This window comes from Perognathus longimembris, chromosome 4 (assembly GCF_023159225.1).
Source record: "Perognathus longimembris pacificus isolate PPM17 chromosome 4, ASM2315922v1, whole genome shotgun sequence".
Lineage (NCBI taxonomy): Eukaryota > Metazoa > Chordata > Mammalia > Rodentia > Heteromyidae > Perognathus > Perognathus longimembris.
Window position 1 is genome coordinate 2222574 of NC_063164.1, and position 17768 is coordinate 2240341.

The 17768-nt window shown below is 58.3% G+C and overlaps 1 protein-coding gene across 1 annotated transcript in view; it reads right to left on the reverse strand.

Annotated features, from left to right (window-relative positions):
• Ube2f (ubiquitin conjugating enzyme E2 F (putative)) overlaps positions 1 to 7009 on the reverse strand; it is a 35330-nt gene extending 28321 nt beyond the window's left edge. The window contains exons 1-2 of the mRNA XM_048344438.1: positions 6878 to 7009; positions 3944 to 4077 (exon numbers count right to left, since the gene is read on the reverse strand). Of these exons, the coding sequence (XP_048200395.1) occupies positions 3944 to 4061 (118 nt within the window). The 5' untranslated portion in view covers positions 4062 to 4077; positions 6878 to 7009. The remainder of the gene's footprint in view (positions 1 to 3943; positions 4078 to 6877) is intronic.
• Between the last annotated feature and the right edge of the window lie 10759 nt (positions 7010 to 17768).

Sequence of the window (17768 nt, forward strand, 5' to 3'; positions counted from 1 at the left end):
CAAAATGAATAGCACAGCATGCTTCACCTGTTGCCAAAATGCTGCAACAATGTGACAATGGGGCCAGCCAAACCAATTCACCCTGGAGGCGGGGAGCAGGGGTTGGCTGGAGTGAGGGCTGACATGCCCTCTCCCCTTCTAGAAGCCTCACTGGAATGGCAGTGCATGGCAGACCTCGCAGAAGGTGAGGGGGGTGCGGTGCCCGGCACCAGGCTCTGGGGCGACCCAGGAGGCTGCGAGTGAGCTCACAGTGAGCACTGCCAACCACCACACCCCCACCAGCCGACCCAGGCTGCCAGGGACAGAGGCAGGGCCCGCCCGCTCGCCCCATCCCTAGCTGCCTTCTCCCTGGCCCTCACGGTGCTTGAGCTCCATTCCACACCTCTAGGGCTCCCGCCAGCCCGCCTGCACTTCCTGGGGTCTTCTGGGGTCACTGTCTGTTGGGTAAGACTAAGAACAGGCGGACAGACATCCAGCTGTCACACGACAACTTCACACCGAGAGGAAGCAGCTAGATCTTCCTGGGGACGAGGGAGCCAGCTCGTCCCAAGTGTGATGACCAGAAAGCAGCCAGGCAGCTAGGACTGGCCCAGGCAGGAGCTGACACGCCGAGGCGATGCTCTTCCGGCGACCCAGCTCCCAGCAACCAGGCGGGACTGGGGGAGACCCCTCTCCAGGAACGGCGGCTGCTGCCAGCGCCTGGCTGGGGCCCGCCCGGGCGGCAGAGACTGCGGCCAGCCACGCTGGGGCGGACCAAGGGTGTCCAGAGATCTGCCGTGGAGGATGGGCGTGGCCTCGGGCGGATGGGCGTGGCCCCAGGCGGATGGGCGTGGCCTCAGGCGGATGGGCGGAGCTCCGGCGTGCTATTGAGAGCGCATCAGTACCCAGGAAGAGGCAGACAGAGGCTCCGCACCCCTCGGCGGGTCACGGGAGGGCAAACGACTCCAGCAGGGTCAAAGGCATTTGCTCCAGAGACCCCGGGAGTTCGGCACTAGGACTCAGTGGGTTCCCTGGGCTCTGCACGGTCCTGGAGCCCTTTAAAAGGTCCCAGGTTAACTGGGCACTGGCGGCTCACACCTGTCATCCTAGCTATGCAAGAAGCTGAGACCTGAGGATCCCAGTTCAAAGCCAGCCTGAGCAGAAAAGTCTGCGAGATTCTTATGTCCAACAAACGATCCAAAAGCCAGGGGCTGGCTACAGTGCTTGCCTAGCATGTGGGAAGCCCTAGGTTCGATTCCTCAGCACCACATATATAGAAAAAGCCAGAAGTGGCGCTGTGGCTCAAGTAGCAGAGTGCTAGAGACAGTGCCCAGACCATGAGTTCAAACCCCCGGATGGTACAAAAAAGAAAAGAAAAGAAAAGAAAAAAGTCCCAGGTGAGTCCCGGGGAAGAGCAGGGGTCACCCACCCTCGTCTGTAAACTCATGCTTCTGCTACCTGAGCCTGCCCCTCAAGACTCAGCTCCCATCCCAGAATGGGTCATGACACAACACAGTCACAAGCAAGGTTGAGTTCTTCAGCTTTAGCGTGAGCACAGACCTAGCAGGGCTCAGCAGAAGTCAAATGAGAATCACCCCTCAAGTGCTGGCTATGTTCAGAAGGTGCCCAAAATTCATGCTGAAACTCAATCCCCATTCTAGGGGTATTAACAGGAGACCTTAGGTAGGGGATTTATGTAAGTCCTGAGCACCTCATGAATTAGTGCCCAAAAAAGAACAGAGGAAGCTAGCCCTAATTCTCCTTCCTTTCCTTCTTCTGCCACCAAGAAGAACACAGCACTCCTCCCCTTGGAAGGATACAGCAAATGAGCATCTTAGAAACAGAAGCGGGCCCCACCACAAGCAATCCCAGTGCCTTAATCTTGGACTTTCCAGACTCCAGAATCGTGAGAAACGTGGTTTATACATCACCCTGCCGGCGTTCTTTGTTACAGTAGCACAAATGGCCGGGCACTCAGTGCTCAATGATCCAGAGCTACTTACTAACCTACTAACCATGGAGACCGCGGTGGGAGGACGGGCCACCTCCTCCCCAGCTGACACCCAGGGCCTGCGTCCTGCGCTAAAGCACCCCGTACTCCAGCTACTGAGACAACCTCCCTGGACCCCTATGCCAGGCTAGCGGCCTGCTGGCTTCCTCTGCAAATGGAGCCAAAGGCCAGGATCGGAGAAAGAGCCTCAAGTCCTCAAGCACACGCAAGCAAGGTGCTCCAGCCCAGGCCCCGCTCCCTGACCCCCCCTGCAGGCCCCTCCCACTGTCATGGACTCTCGACACCATCGACTTGGCAGGTTAAGGACCAGATAGGAACTGTGATTTGTGAGGCTTGAACTCAGGGCCTGGGAGCTGTCCTTGAGCACTTTTTGTTGAAGGCTATTACTCTACCACTTTGAGTGACAGCTCCACTTCTGGTTTTTGAGTGGTTAAGTAGAGCTAAGAATCTCACGGGGACTTTTCTGCCCAGATTGGCTTCAAACCACTATCTTTATTCTCCTGTCAATCACCATCAGCCTGAATGACGTACAGCAGGAATCAGGCAATGCTTGCACTACTCAACCCTTCTTTGCAGCCTAACTAATAAGTATACATGCAAAAAAAGCAAATAGTAATACGTGCATATGGGAAGTTGAGATAGGAGCGTGAGCTAGAGGTCAGCCTTGGCTATATAGCAAGACCCTACTTCAAAAAAACACCTAGGCACTGGTGACTCGTGCCTGCAATCCCAGCTACTCAGGAGTCCGAGATCTGAGGACCGAGGTTTGAAGCCAGCTGAGACAGAAAAGTCCATGAGACTCTTAATTTCCAATTAAGGAGCAAAAAGCCACAAGTGGAGTTGTAGCTTAAGTGACAGTTTTAATCCTGAGTGAAAAAGCCACACAAGAATATGAGGCCCTGGGGCTGGGGATATGGCCTAGTGGCAAGAGTGCTTGCCTCGTATACATGAGGCCCTGGGTTCGATTCCCCAGCACCACATATACAGAAAACAGCCAGAAGTGGCGCTGTGGCTCAAGTGGCAGAGTGCTAGCCTTGAGCAAAAAGAAGCCAGGGACAGTGCTCAGGCCCTGAGTTCAAGGCCCAGGACTGGCCAAAAAAAAAAAATAAAAATAAAAAATAAAAGAATATGAGGCCCTGAGTTCAAGCCCCAGTGCCCCACAAAAAAGTAACACGCCAAAAAAAATTTTTTTTTTTTTTTTGCCAGTCCTGGGTTTGGACTTAGGGCCTGAGCACTGTCCCTGGCTTCTTTTTGCTCAAGGCTAGCACTCTGCCACTTGAGCCACAGCGCCACTTCTGGCTGTTTTCTGTATATGTGGTGCTGGGGAATCGAACCCAGGGCCTCATGTATACGAGGCAAGCTCTCTTGCCACTAGGCCATATTCCCAGCCCGCCAAAACATTTTTAAATGCTACAAATTACGAGCTCCGCAAAGGGAGCACTGCCGCTTCATTTGTGTAGTTCTCAAAGCCCTAAGAGAAGTGGCTCTGCATCTACACAGGTTTGCTCAGGGAGAACACTCGCGTGAGCGCATGTCTTGCACACACACATACACACTCATTCGGCCACCTTTCCCAGAGATGACCAGCACAGCCAGAGGATGGACTGCAGCCCGGGAAGTCACTTCCTAATTCTGTGATAGGGCCTCCGGGGCTGCGTCCTGAACGCAACAGGAAGGCACAAGGAAAGACAGGCCCAACCCCACACCCTCCTGTCCAGACGGTGCTGACCTGCTTCCTGAAGGAGAGGGAGGCGAAGGAAGATAACCAGGCCGACCAGCCTCGGGGAGGCCACTACTGGCTTCCCAAAGGCACCTCAGCAGTTCCCAACAGCGCCCCCACCTGGCTGTACAGCACAAGTTCCTCCACTGCAGGTGACTTCACGTAAAGGTTTCCATTCAGGGAGGAGCTGCTCTGTACCCCAAAGAGCCTTGAGGCACTGAAGGGAGGGTTACCTTTAACAAGTAACTTGTCTCTCACGGAAACTCTCCTCGTGGAGTCAGACGCAGCAGCAGCTGTCCGGGGCCCTTTGAGACCATCATCTCGCTTTAGTTTGCTTGCCAACGTTAGCATTACTGCTGCCTTTACTCTGGAAGACAGGGGCAAGGGCAGGGCGAGCGTTAGTTCTGAATTCTCCAAAATCATTGGTTCATTGGTAGAATCAATGGTTATAGAAAAGCGTGCACACATTTGGGCAAGCTCTCTAACCTAAGTAGGGATTTGAAAAGGGAGAGGCATGAGCCTAATGCTCACTGCACACCCACTGGGTGTCCTGCCCGGGGTTTTGTGGAGCGTGTGGTCTAGGGGGCCAGGCTACAACTGGACCATGAAGGGGACCCAGCCGCGACCTGGGAGCCCCACTCAGGAGGAAGACACAGAGGCAGCCTCTTGGGCAGGAAGACATGGCGATTCCTGGCTTTCCTTCTGTCCTTAACAGAGGCCCACAGAGCCTTCAAAGAACCTTTTTGCATTTGTCTATGCTGTACTTAGTTACACCACTTTTTCTGGTGCCAGTCTTGGGCTTGAACTCAGGGCCTGGGCACTGTCCCTAAGTTGTTGTTTTTTTTTGCTCAGGCAGGGCTAGCACTCTACCACTTGAGCCACAGCACCACTTTGGACTTTTGTTTTTACAGTTTTATGGAGATGAGATTTTCATGGACTTTCCTGCCCGGAGTGGCTTCAAACAGTGATACTCAGATCTCAGCCTCCTGATTAGCTAGGATGAAGGCAGGAACCATCAGAGTCCAGTTGTTACTTACATTTTGTGCAACAGCAACAATAATGAGTAGAATATAATTAATGTCCCTAGCTAAATTCTCTCCACAGGCTGTTTCCGGCTTGTGTGACTCAAGTTCTCACTAAAAACTCCCCTGGAAGAAAGGCAAAGGCCAAACACAGGAGATAACCCAACTACCCACAAGAAGAGACAAAAAATTGCCACTGACCCTTTGTTAAAGACTTCAGAGCTGCCTGGGCCGCTCTGCCCCTGTCTCATTCCCAGCACCCCCCTCCCATCAGAGGGGTCATTTATTCCCCCTGAGCAACCTAAGTGTACACAATGTTGTCACCTAGAAACCAGGAGACACTTTATTATTAGCATGTAGCCAGTTCTAACCTGAGTTTGGACATAAACTGCAGACTGGATACTCTGACTTGACCACACTTCACCACACTAGCTCAATCCTTGCATAAGGCAATTCCTTTCTTATTTTCGTATCATCCTTTTCGTAGGAGCCTTTTATCTTGGGAACCTTCACTCCCCAATGTCATTTCCTCTCGATACCACTCTGATCATTTTTCAGGAGGAAATGATCTAAAACGAGATGATCGCATGTCACACAGAGAACTTGCATTTTGATGCTAAGCCACTGCTGTGGCACATCCAGCTTCGGAAGTCCTGCATGGGGGGGAGGGGACCTGCTTAGAAAAAGGGGCACCGCCGACAAAGACTCTTGTGCAGCGCTTGCCTGCCACGGTCTGACCTTGGGCAGGGCGGCGATGCCCCTACTCAATGAAGCCAAACTCAGTGCTGCGGATGGCGGATCCCTGGCTGGCTCCAGTAGATCTGTGCTCCTTACTAAACACATCGGCTATGGCTGCCAAGGTATATATTAAAAAAAAATAAAATAAGAAAGAAAACACTGGTGCTTTGCCTTCTATGAAAAATACCAACCTCCATTTCCTAATATTCGAACTGAAAACCAGAGCGGTCACCTGCTACTCTGTCACCTGAATTGTCTGTCACCCGTCCCTTTAGGGACAAACCAGGGTCGGACTGGAAAAATAAAGCTGTACACAAGGATTTCAACCGAGATAAATGCCCGAAACTCTCGGGATGGTGGGCTGAGTGAGCAGCTGCTTCAGTATTCTCATCCTTCTTCCAGACGTTGCACCACTTCGAAATCTGGTCTGGAACCAAACTTCCCCTTTCTCAGAAATGACACTCTGGGCAAGGCAGTATTGGGGGGGGGGGGGCAGATCAGCTCTTCCGAACTGCACGCCCCGTCTCTAAATTCTACAAGTTGCCATGGGCCCGGTTAACTTCCTCCCGCCCGGGGCCCGGACCCGGCAGGAAGAGGGTTCTGGGGGGAGGGATGTTTACTCAGCATTCCTGGGTGGGGTGGCGGAATCCGGCGGCGTGTCACCTGTGCGGGAGCCGGGGGGGGGGTCGCCCCCCCCCGCTGTCTCCACGGGAAACGTGGCACGGTGGGTCACGGGGGCGGCTTCGCCTCCCCCAGCCCAAGGGGGCCCAGGTCGGGACACAGGGCCCGCACCCCCGCTCCCGGGCTCCGGGAACCCCAGCCCGCCCGCCGCCTTCGGGGGGGGGGCTGTCTTTTCTGCCTCCGCCAGCTCCCCCGCACCCCCGGCCCGGCCCCACGCGGACCCCGGGCCTCCGGGCCCGGCGGTGGATCTCTCCGCGGTGCCCCGGGCCGGCGCGGCCTCGCCGGCCTCCCTCCCTCCCGGCTCCACGACGGGAGCTCCGGAGCCATCGGACGGGCAGGCCCGGCCCCGGCCCCGGCCCCTTCCCCTTCCCCGCGGCGGCGAGCGGGGTCCCGCGTCCCCTCCTCGGCGCCCCCGCCGGCGGGAGCGCGGGGAAACCGAGTCCGGGGAGGGGGCAGCCACCCGCGATCGCCGGCCGCCCGGCGGGGCCCGGGGCCCGAGCCGCCCGCCCTCCCCCGCCCGCCGCCCGCCGCCCCGGGGCCGTCGGCGCGGTGACCTTGCCCGGCGCCCCGGCCCGGCCCTCGGCGGCCGCGGGAGCCCCGGGCCCGCGTCGGGCGGAGGAGCCGGCGGCCTAGGCGGGGCGGGCCGGGGCCCCCGCCGCGACGCCCCGCGCGCGGCCCCCTCCCCCCGGACGCCCCCCCTCCCCCCCGGGCGCGCGGAGTCCTCACCTGGGCACCCCGAGACAGGCGAGGCGGGCCGGCGCCCAACACCATGCCCGGCCGGCGGCGGCGGGAGACGCGGGCCTAACAGCCGCACCGGCTCCCGGCGGCGGGACCGGAAGTGGCGGGGCGGAGACTCCGCCGCTCCCGCCCGCGGCGGCCGCGAAGACGGCGGGCGCTTTAAAGGAAAAAAAAAAACACCACATTCAAAGCCGCCGAGAACTTTATTCGCGTCCGGACGTGCGGACAGCGGCGTGCGGCGGAGGGGGCGGGGCCCGGCGCGGCTCCGCCCCTCGCCCTCGCCCATTGGCTCGGGGCGCGGCCCGGGGGCGGGCCGGACGCGGCGCCCTCGGGGATTGGCCGGAGCCGGGCGGGGCGGGGCCTCCCGCGGGCTGCGGAGCCGGCGCGCTGGGGCACGGGAGCTCGGCGCGCAGTCGGGGCCGCGCGCCGGGCGGGGGTGGGCGGGGGTCTCCGGGCGCGGGCCTGGCCCCCTCGTGGCCGTGGGTGGGGCGCCCCGTGAGCCCAGCCCGGTGTCGCCGTACGGGCCACCTGGGAGGGCGGGGCGCGGGGCGGGGCGCCCGGACGAGCCGCAGCCGCGCAGGGCCCCGCCACCCGGCGCGGTGGGCGGCGGGCGGGCCCTCGGGGCCCGGGGCTTGCCGGGCTGGTGCTCCCACGTGGCCGCCGCGCCCCCAGCGCTCTGGGAGACCTCCACTGGGAGCGAGGCCGCCCAGCTCGCCCTCGTGGTTGTCGATGTTGACGTTGAGGGTGCCGGGCGGTCGAACCCAGACCTTGCCCCTGCAAAGCCCGGGCTAACCACCACCGAGCCGCGTGCTGTCTCCAGATCCTAGGCTTTCAAACCAATGGGTGAGCTGGCCAAGAGTGGGCCCGGCCCAGAAGAGCCGGGAGAACCCTTGGTGATGTCAGGTTCTTAAAGTAGGTAACTGGTATTTGTAATAGGGAGGTCAGATCTGGCCAGCGCCATCATTAACTGTGGAGGGGCGGCGGATTGACTCCGGGTCAGATTAGAGCAGAAGCCAACTCCATCTTCACTAAGCTCTCCCCCACCCTATCCAGGGAAGCTCCCCTTCGCCGTGATGAGATTGTGTAAACTGCTTGACCACCTGAGGTGTGGAAAGTTCAAGGTTAAACCTGTGCCCTCCCTTGAGTAGGCAATCCACCTGCATCATGTGAGCCCCGCCAAATCCATGTGCCAACTCTAACTAGAATGATAGGCTGGTTCAAATAGATACTGAGACAGACTGTAACTCCATTGGTCACACACCTGGCATGCTCTGTGAGTGTTGTAACCTCATTGGCCACCTGAGTGTGGCAGGCTTGACCGTGTGGTGTTTGCCTTTATAACCCCACCCTGAGTGTGGCCACCAGCTCCCGGAGTCTGGGCCGCGGCCCTGGCCGGTCAGTATACTTTTTACTAACCCAATAAATCCATCTTTTTACTTGAGACTGTCTCTGAGTGGTGGACTCTTGGAGGGATGGGGGATTTCCCCCACCCTCGGACCCCGTTACATTGTGGGCCCCTCCCTTGGGGGTCCCCATTACAGTATTCAGACAGGAGAGAAAGTGTATTACCCAATTGCGCCTGGCTGCAGAGAAGGGGCAGCTCCTATCGGGCCCCGCCTTATCTAGGGCCAGGTGGATCCGGAGTGTGCGGGTCACCCAGGTAACTGGGTGGAGATTTAACCAGGTGTGGGGGGGGGGGCATCTGCATGGCACCCTCCCAGGATGGGCCTCACAAGTCACAACTCCTTTTATTCCTTCTCTTTGGGATCATTTCTGTCCCCTTTGATGCCTAAGTTTACTAAGCACAGACACTGTTCTCAGAGGGGCCTCAAAAGCCAGGAGGTGAGCGGGGGGGGCCCTGGCATCTCCCATGCCTCCCTTGGGCCCTGTGGGCCCGGTGGTTCCCTCTCCTGATGCTAGGTTGTTATTGCCTGTTTCCCTGACTAAGGCCTGGGATGTTCTGAGCACATGTCCACGTGCTACTCGCCATACCGGGCCTTGAACTCAGGGTCTGACTACTGTCTCTGCCATTTTACTCAAGGCTAGCAGTCTACCACTGGAGCTACAGCTCTCGTTTCAGTCCTCTCCCAACCCCACTTCGCTGGTGTATACCAGACACACAGGTGGGCCTCGAAACGCCTCGCCCCCAATAAAGTGACCAGCGCTCAGTCAGCCCGGCTAGGAGTAGGAGTCTTTATTTAGCTGTACACAGCTGGGCCTCAGTAGGGCTGGGGTTTTAAAGGTATAAATCACATGTACCTCATGCAGGTGGCCACATACAGCAAGAAGCTAGTCAGGCAAGTTAGACAAAGCAAGCAGAGGTACAGAAGCAGAATTGGCAGTCGGTGATTACAAACAGCAATTATAATTCCTTAGACTCTGGTAAACAAAGCAATAAGTCCTTTAGGCAAGTGAAATATGTTCTTCCATTATTCTTGGTTCTGGGTGTGACTACTACTTACCTATGGAAAGCCATGAGGGACCTGCATGCCCAGCCTCCCTCCCCCGCCTCCCCAGCTCGCTGTAGACTGGGCAGGGCTGTAGTGCTGGGTCCTCAGTTGGGAAGCCAGTGCCTGTATGCCCAGGGCTCTGCTTCAGGCTGTGGAACCTGCAATCTAAGGGCACTGGCAGCAAGCCAGGCCCACCGGACCTGCTGGGCTTTTCCTTCTGGACATGAGGTCCGCTGCTACCTCCCCTCCCAACAGGACCGTAGCATTATTCCTAAAGCAACCCTTATTTCATGGCCTAGGAACAGCCCAGAAGGCTGGATGTGAAGTCAATGTGGGAAGGAACAATCTGGGTTGTTCAGGATTGTTCTAAGACTTACACCTGCCCATTAGCCTGGCACAACGTTCCTGTGAAGTGGGGCTCAGGACTCTGCAGAGCAGGCCTTGTCCTGTGCAGAGATGCTAACCACATCTTCACCTTAGGATCCAACTGGGAAGGCTACAAACAAGGGTCAGAAATCTAAGTTTCCAGCCAGGAGTGGTGGTAAACGCCTATAGTCCCAGCACGCAGGAGGATCCTAGACCACATGCACGGCCTGGTCTTCACAACAGCACAAGCGTTGCACTGGCGCCCGCCGTTGCTAAAAGCCAAGAATGCAGCGTCCCAAGGCCTAACCTCCCAGGGAGGGGAAGATCATTAGGTAACAGGGACTGTGAGTTCTTGGGGGGGCAGGGACAGGAACGAAATGGTGACCCAAGACTCACTGTTGGGACCCCGTTTGCCCACTGAGGTGGGAGGTGGGCTTCCTCCTGCGCTTGGACCGGATGGGCTCAAATTGTCATCCTCGTGGTCCTTAGGTGTGGGTGGGGGGGGGGGCTGCCCAGACAGCGGCTGTCAGACTCCAGCGAGCGTCGCTTCCGATGACGTAGCGCTGTAATCCACCTCTGGCCACCCCGCCGCCCCTTCCGTGTGTTCTTTCACAGAATAGCCAAGCGGGCTGCCGTGGCTTGCTTGGAGAAGGCCCGGCGCCACAGGGTGTTTAAGATAGTGAGCTCCGCCTGTCCTGTCAGGCCCCGAGATAAGCCCTCCACACCCCCCCCCCCGCCCCAGCCAGCACGGAAAACACTTACTTGCTTTCCCGCAGGAGAAAGGTGGGGAGGGCGGGGCTGACCCAGGACGAAGGCGCCGTCCTCGTTTACTTGGGCAGACACGGCAGCCTCGCCGGCGCGAGCACGCGAAGGCTTTTGCGATGGAGTCCTCCTGGACCGTCCAGGTGGGGGCAGCATTCTCCACGGCCCAGAGAAAGGCAGGCGGCGGGGTCGGCGCGCCCCGGGAGACGAGGAGGAGGCACGGGCGGGATGTGCGCTGTTGAACGCAGGTCTCCTCTAGAAGCTGAGAAGGGCCGAGGGTATCACCCCCCAGCCCCCCCGGCCCCCCCAGGCCTCAGCGGGAGCTCGGCCCCGGCTCCCTTTGACTCCCAGTTCTCAGTGCTAGTTCTCTGTGCTGGTACTAGCCCTGGCGCTCGGGGTCTGGGCACCGTCCTGAGCTTTTCTCCTCAAGGCTTGAGCCGCCACTCCACTCCTGGCTTTCTGGTGGTTCATCAGGGAAAAGAATCTCACAGACTTTCCTGCCTGGTGGGCTTCAAACCCTGGTCCTCAGATCTCAGTCTCCCGAGTAGCTGGGGATCACAGGCCTAACCCTAGTTCTTAAGTGTGACTTTGAGGCAGGGTCTTGAAGTGGTAACGGTGCTGTGTGCAAAGAGCAGGAACCATGTTGGCACCCATCAGCTCCCCAGGGCTGAGAGAAATACTGGAGAGCAAAGGGGTTTCGCTTGGCTCTGGGCCTTGGAGCTTTCAGGCCTGTCACTTGGGCCCCCGGCTCTGGCTGGTGGTCAGGCAGAGGGGCACGTGGGCATCACTAGGTGGCGCTGTGCTCCCCGGAGCAGCCAGGAAGCAACGCGGGGGTGGGGGGGCAGGGGCAAGGACACAAGGGCGAGCTTCAAGAGTACCCTGCTCTCCCCCCCCCCACACTTTAACTCAGCCTCGTCTCCTGAAGTTCCCACTCCTTCCCGGTAGCCCATGAGTCTAGGAATCCACCCGTGGGTTCATCAGATGGTGAGGACAGAGCCCTCGTGGCCTAATCACCTCCCGAGCCCCACTGCTGGATAGATTGAGGGCCAATCCTTCAAGCTTTGGGGGGCGGGGGGGGGCAGGCATTTCAGATCCTAACCACATCCAGAAAGCAATGAAAGTCTCAAGAACCTTCTCCCCGCCTCCCCCCCCCCCCCCGTCCGACGGCAGGAAGCGCCCGCAGCATGCCGTCTCCCGAGTTGGCACAGTTAAACGTGCCAACTACACGCGCACCACCGGCAGCGCCGGCTTCGTGACCGCAGCTCCGAGCAAGACACACACACGAGCAGGGCCTGGAAGGGAGTCGTCTTTAGTGCCTGGGCAGCGGGATGAGAGGGAATTTCCCTCTTCCTCCTGTTTTCCAACTTTGTTTTGTTTCTGTGAGGAGCTCTGAGGATGGGCTGCCGTCCCAGGCCGACACACCAAGACACCGCCGCTGTCTCCAATGAACCAGCACACAGCCACACCTGAGCCACACCTGAAGGTGCGGTTCAAGTGGCAGAGCACCCGCCTTGAGGAAAAGGCCCAGTGAAAACGTGAGGCCCAGAGTTCAAGACCAAGAACTGGCACAAAACAAGAAATTTACTAACATGACCTAGAGAACAATGAGGCCCCTGCAGAGCTCAGCATCCTGTAGCCGGGATTACGGGATTACGAGCCTGAGCCGCCTCCCTCGCTTGCTTTATCCCTTTGTAAACAACCAGGCTAGCTCAGGGCTGCAGGGGAGCCACTTGGACAGGATGATGTCTATCTGTGGGCTGCAGATTGCTAAAATAGAAACCGTGATCGAGACAACATTGACTTGGCTGGGAAAAAGATCATTAAAAAGAAAACGTGGGTAATATTTTTTTTTAAAGTTTAGCCTTGTAGTGATCGTTGCTAGATGCAGCTCATAATTTTCAAATTAAGAATACAAAATTATTGTAGTTGCAACTATGAAGAGAGAGTAAGGAAGAAGGAAACGTGGACGGAAAAAAAAAAGAACAAGAAAAGAAGGAAAAATGAACGAACTAAAAAGCAGATTTAAAGCCAGCCCAGACAGAAAGTCTGTGAGACTTTTATCTCCAATTAACCAACAAAAAGCCGAAAGTAGAGCTGTGGCTCAAGTGGCAGAGGCTGTGCCAGAGCATGAGCCCTAGTTCCAGTGCTCACATGCACGTGCATACTCTCACCCGATACACACAAGCACACGTGCAAATGACGTCTCATTGTTGTGGTTGGCACTCCTAGGCCCCTGGGGGGGGGCAGGCCATATTTTCACACGTCCACTTTTCTTGCTTATGCCCCATAGCTAGTCCAGGACACAGGTGGAAACTTTCTAACTCATTTTACTAAACGACACCAACCAGATACCTCGAAAAATCTTGATAAAAAGAGACCCTTCCACCCACACAACAGACTCACTGCTGGTGCACACGGATGAGCAATAGAATCGGCATTTTGTGTGTAAAAGGTACACAGTCGATCTGTATGAGCCCAGTGCGGTCTGAAGCTGAAGAGTGTAACCATCTACGAATGGATGAAGAATGTGGGCTGTGATTGGCTCACGGGCTTCCTATAGCAATGTCCCTGAGAGAAGGGCTGGCCCCTCAGCATCACGGGCCACGGAGAACCGCCACGGAGAACCACCACAAAGAACTGCCATGGCAAACAGCCACGGAGATCAGCCACGAAGAGCATCTGTTTTTCTCCAACTGCTTTTGGTTTGTTTGTTCTACTAGTACTGACGTTTAAACCCAAGGCCTGGGCGCTGGCCCTGGGCTTTTTTGCTCATGGCTAGCGCTCTACCACCTGAGCCACAGCTCCCCTTCTGGCTTTTGGCTGGTTCATTGGAGATAAGAGTCTCACAGACTTTCCTGCCTGGGCTGTCTTTGAACTTCGATCCTCAGATCTCAGCCTCCTGAGTGGCTAGGATGCCAGGCGTGAGCCCCCAGTGTCCAGCTTAATTTAGCTTTAATTTTAATTAAATGAATGAATTTTGTTTTCAGAGGAGAAATGATACTCCATTTTGGCAAGGGTGTAAGTGGAAATGTTTATTGACACTGTTGTTGGTAGTGGGATGACACAAACACGTGTAACAGATCTGGAGCTATTTATACAAAGCTGAAGGGGCCCTTGATCCAGAATTGCATTTGTAAATATTTGTTTTAAGACAGAAAGTCAGGTCGTGCCCTGTCCCCTCCAGCAGTGTTGTTTATAAGTTATGATAAGCAAAACAGGCAACCCCTTCTCTCCGGAGCTTATAAAAAACTGTGGTTATTTTTTTTGCAAAATGACCACAGTTTTCATTGAAGCAATCATTTACCACCAACACAAGCCACTTTTCTCTTTCATGGACCCATGTGCCTGTCTACCTACCTACTGTCCATGGACCAAAATGCAAATTAAAGTCTGGAAGACAATGTGGCAAAACGGGTGTTCAAAATTATCTGAGTAGTAGGAATTAAGGCATTTTCAACCTGTGTTTTTGCTACAAGATATTTCTAGAGTAACAGCAGTTGTTTTTAAGTAGGTTGTTACAGGACAACTTGAAAGAAGAAACAGATGCAATTCTGGGTTACTTCCAGATTTTCTTCCCTTCCCATCCATGCTATAGATGAACACCGCGGGACTGATTTTTCACCGCCGTGTGCCTGTTTTTCTTACTGTGGCCCTGGGGTTTGAACTCGGGGCCTGGTGCTTGCTAGACGAGCGCTCTACCACTTGAGCTGCACACCCAGACTTCACAATCATTTATGTAGGTTAGGCTTCTTCCTGGAAGAGCAACGTCCGGGCCCGATGTGGTGGCCAGATGTGGTGTCATCTCAGCTGCTTGGGAAGCTGAGAAGGGGAGGCTGTGGCTCCAGGCCAGCCCAGGCAGAAGAATGGGGGAGAGTCCCTCAAACCCATGGCCAGGCAAGGCGGCACACGGCTTCACCCCAGCGGTGTCGGGGAGCCGAGGCCCCGGCATGCCCAGAGCAGGAAACAAGACCCCAACTCAAAAAATAACTACGGCACAGGGGGGCTGGAGGGCTGGTTTGGCAGTAAAGCACCTGCCTAGCATGCATGAGGCCCTGAGTTCAAACCCAGTACCCAAAGGGATCAAAAGCAGTTAACTGCTTAGCCACGGAGGAGTTGCCGGTCAAGTGGTGAGTTGCGCATGGCGAATTGCCGTGAACGAGGACCCGCTCGGTACCTCTGGGTTTCCAGCACTGGGCGCAGCTTGGGTCATCCGTGTGGCCCGTGGGGACATGGCCTCAGTGAGAAAGGGGGAAGAAAGGAGAAAAAGGAAAGAGGAGAAAGAAAAGACAAGAGGAAGTCAGACTGTGCCGGCCGGGCCACAGTGGGCCTGGGATCTGGCGGCCTCCCGACTCCCCAGCGCCCCTAGAGGACAGCGTGTGTCCTGCATGGTGTCCTCCTCCACTCACTGCAGTGTTCTGACATGCTGACTCCCCAGCGCCCCTAGAGGACAGCGCGTGTCCTGCACGGTGTCCTCCTCCATTCACTGCAGTGTCCTGACATGCTGACTCCCCAGCGCCCCTAGAGGACAGCGCGTGTCCTGCACGGTGTCCTCCTCCTCCACTCACTGCAGTGTTCTGACATGCTGACTCCCCAGCGCCCCTAGAGGACAGCGTGTGTCCTGCACGGTGTCCTCCTCCTCCACTCACTGCAGTGTCCTCGCATGCTGACTCCCCAGCGCCCCTAGAGGACAGCGCGTGTCCTGCATGGTGTCCTCCTCCACTCACTGCAGTGTCCTCGCATGCTGACTCCCCAGCGCCCCTAGAGGACAGCGCGTGTCCTGCACGGTGTCCTCCTCCTCCACTCACTGCAGTGTTCTGACATGCTGACTCCCCAGCGCCCCTAGAGGACAGCGCGTGTCCTGCACGGTGTCCTCCTCCTCCACTCACTGCAGTGTCCTCGCATGCTGACTCCCCAGCGCCCCTAGAGGACAGCGTGTGTCCTGCACGGTGTCCTCCTCCATTCACTGCAGTGTCCTGACATGCTGACTCCCCAGCGCCCCTAGAGGACAGCGCGTGTCCTGCACGGTGTCCTCCTCCTCCACTCACTGAAGTGTTCTGACATGCTGACTCCCCAGCGCCCCTAGAGGACAGCACGTGTCCTGCACGGTGTCCTCCTCCTCCACTCACTGCAGTGTCCTCGCATGCTGACTCCCCAGCGCCCCTAGAGGACAGCGCGTGTCCTGCATGGTGTCCTCCTCCACTCACTGCAGTGTCCTCGCATGCTGACTCCCCAGCGCCCCTAGAGGACAGCGCGTGTCCTGCACGGTGTCCTCCTCCTCCACTCACTGCAGTGTTCTGACATGCTGACTCCCCAGCGCCCCTATTGGACAGCGCGTGTCCTGCACGGTGTCCTCCTCCTCCACTCACTGCAGTGTCCTCGCATGCTGACTCCCCAGCGCCCCTAGAGGACAGCGCGTGTCCTGCACGGTGTCCTCCTCCTCCACTCACTGCAGTGTCCTCGCATGCTGACTCCCCAGCGCCCCTAGAGGACAGCGCGTGTCCTGCACGGTGTCCTCCTCCTCCATTCACTGCAGTGTTCTGACATGCTGACTCCCCAGCGCCCCTAGAGGACAGCGCGTGTCCTGCACGGTGTCCTCCTCCTCCACTCACTGCAGTGTCCTCGCATGCTGACTCCCCAGCGCCCCTAGAGGACAGCGCGTGTCCTGCACGGTGTCCTCCTCCTCCACTCACTGCAGTGTCCTCGCATGCTGGGCCCCGAGGTTCCCTACTGAGCCAGCTTGAGCTCCTGGGTCTCTGAGCCGCCTCTGCAGCCCGGTGTCCCACAATGCAACGGGGCAGCGGGGGGGCCCCCGTGGCCCCGGACCGGGAGAGTCATTGTCATTCTCATGGGACGCGGGACTGGCCGCCCCGCCGGAGAGCAGGCGTCGCCGCTGAAGACGACAAGGAAAGCGTGAGGTAGGCGCGCTCCCCACACCTTCCATCAAGCATCCCTGGTTCTGCCGGCACCGTGTTCGGAAACCCGCAATTCCGGATGGCTTTCCGCCGTCCCGTTTCACAGGAGACAGCACGGATGCAGGAGAGACCTCGATTCGAGTTCTGCGTCCAGCACCCCTGCTTGGGGACACCTGGGGCATGCTGTCACCTCTCCATGCCCCAGTCTCCCCACCTGCAAAGCAGACAGGACAGCCCGGTCGGCAGGGCTGGGGGGGGGGCGGGGGTAGGTGAGGTGTACCAGCTCCTTGTGGTGGCTGCGGATCCTCTGCCCTGTGGGTGCCTCTCCCCCTTCCCGCCTCCCCCCTCCCTCCTCCCCCTCCCCCATGCCTGCTACGGGTGGCTCTCACTCCCTCCCCCGCCCCCCCCTCCCCGCCGGCCTGCCGTGGGTGGCTCCCCCTCCCCCCCCCCGCCGGCCTGCCATGGGTGGCTCCCCCTCCCCCCCGCCGGCCTGCCGTGGGTGGCTGGCTGTGGGCAGCTCCGTGTGGGGAGCAGGTGGGACCCGAGCCTGCCTTCCCCTCCTGCCGCCGCGGCCACCGCTCACTACTGGCTCTCTCTGCAGCCCTCGCTTCTGCTCCTGAACGTTCTTCCTTTCTTCCGGTTCCCCCTGAGGGCTGATGCGATTCACTCTAGAAAGGTCCACTTCTTCACTCAGTCATTTCTCTTTCCCTTTTCTAAACCCATGTGGGGGCAGGGGTGTGCGTGAAGAAATACCGTTCCCGAGAGAGAGAGAGAGAGAGAGAGAGAGAGAGAGAGAGAGAGGGGGGGGGGGCACTGGGAGAGGAGAGCTGCGTGCTTTCCCTGAAAACCACACGAGATGAACGCAGGAGCCCAGGCTCTGGAATTCTGGGAGGCCTGACACATCCCCGAGACTGCCCACCGCCCCCCCACCAGAGCCAGCTGCCCCCCCTCCCCCCGGAGCCAGCTGCCCCCCTCCCACCGGAGTCACCTGTCCCCCCTCCCCCTGGAACCAGCTGCCCCCCTCCCACCGGGGCCACCTGTCCCCCCTCCCCCTGGAGCCAGCTGCCCCCCTTCCCACCGGAGCCAGCTGCCCCCCCTCCCACCGGAGCCAGCTGCCCCCCCGTCCCCCGGAGCCAGCTGCCCCCCTTCCCACCGGAGTCACCTGTCCCCCCTCCCACCTGAGCCAGCTGCCCCCCCGCCCCCCGGAGCCAGCTGCCCCCCCTCCCACCAGAGCCACCTGCCTCCCCGCCCCCCGGAGCCAGCTGCCCCCCCTCTCACCGAAGCCAGCTGCCCCCCTCCCACCAGAGCCAGCTGCCCCCAGCGGGAATGCCACTGCCCACCGCCCCCGCCCCCACCGGAGGCAGCAGGAACACGAGTGGACATGGGAGG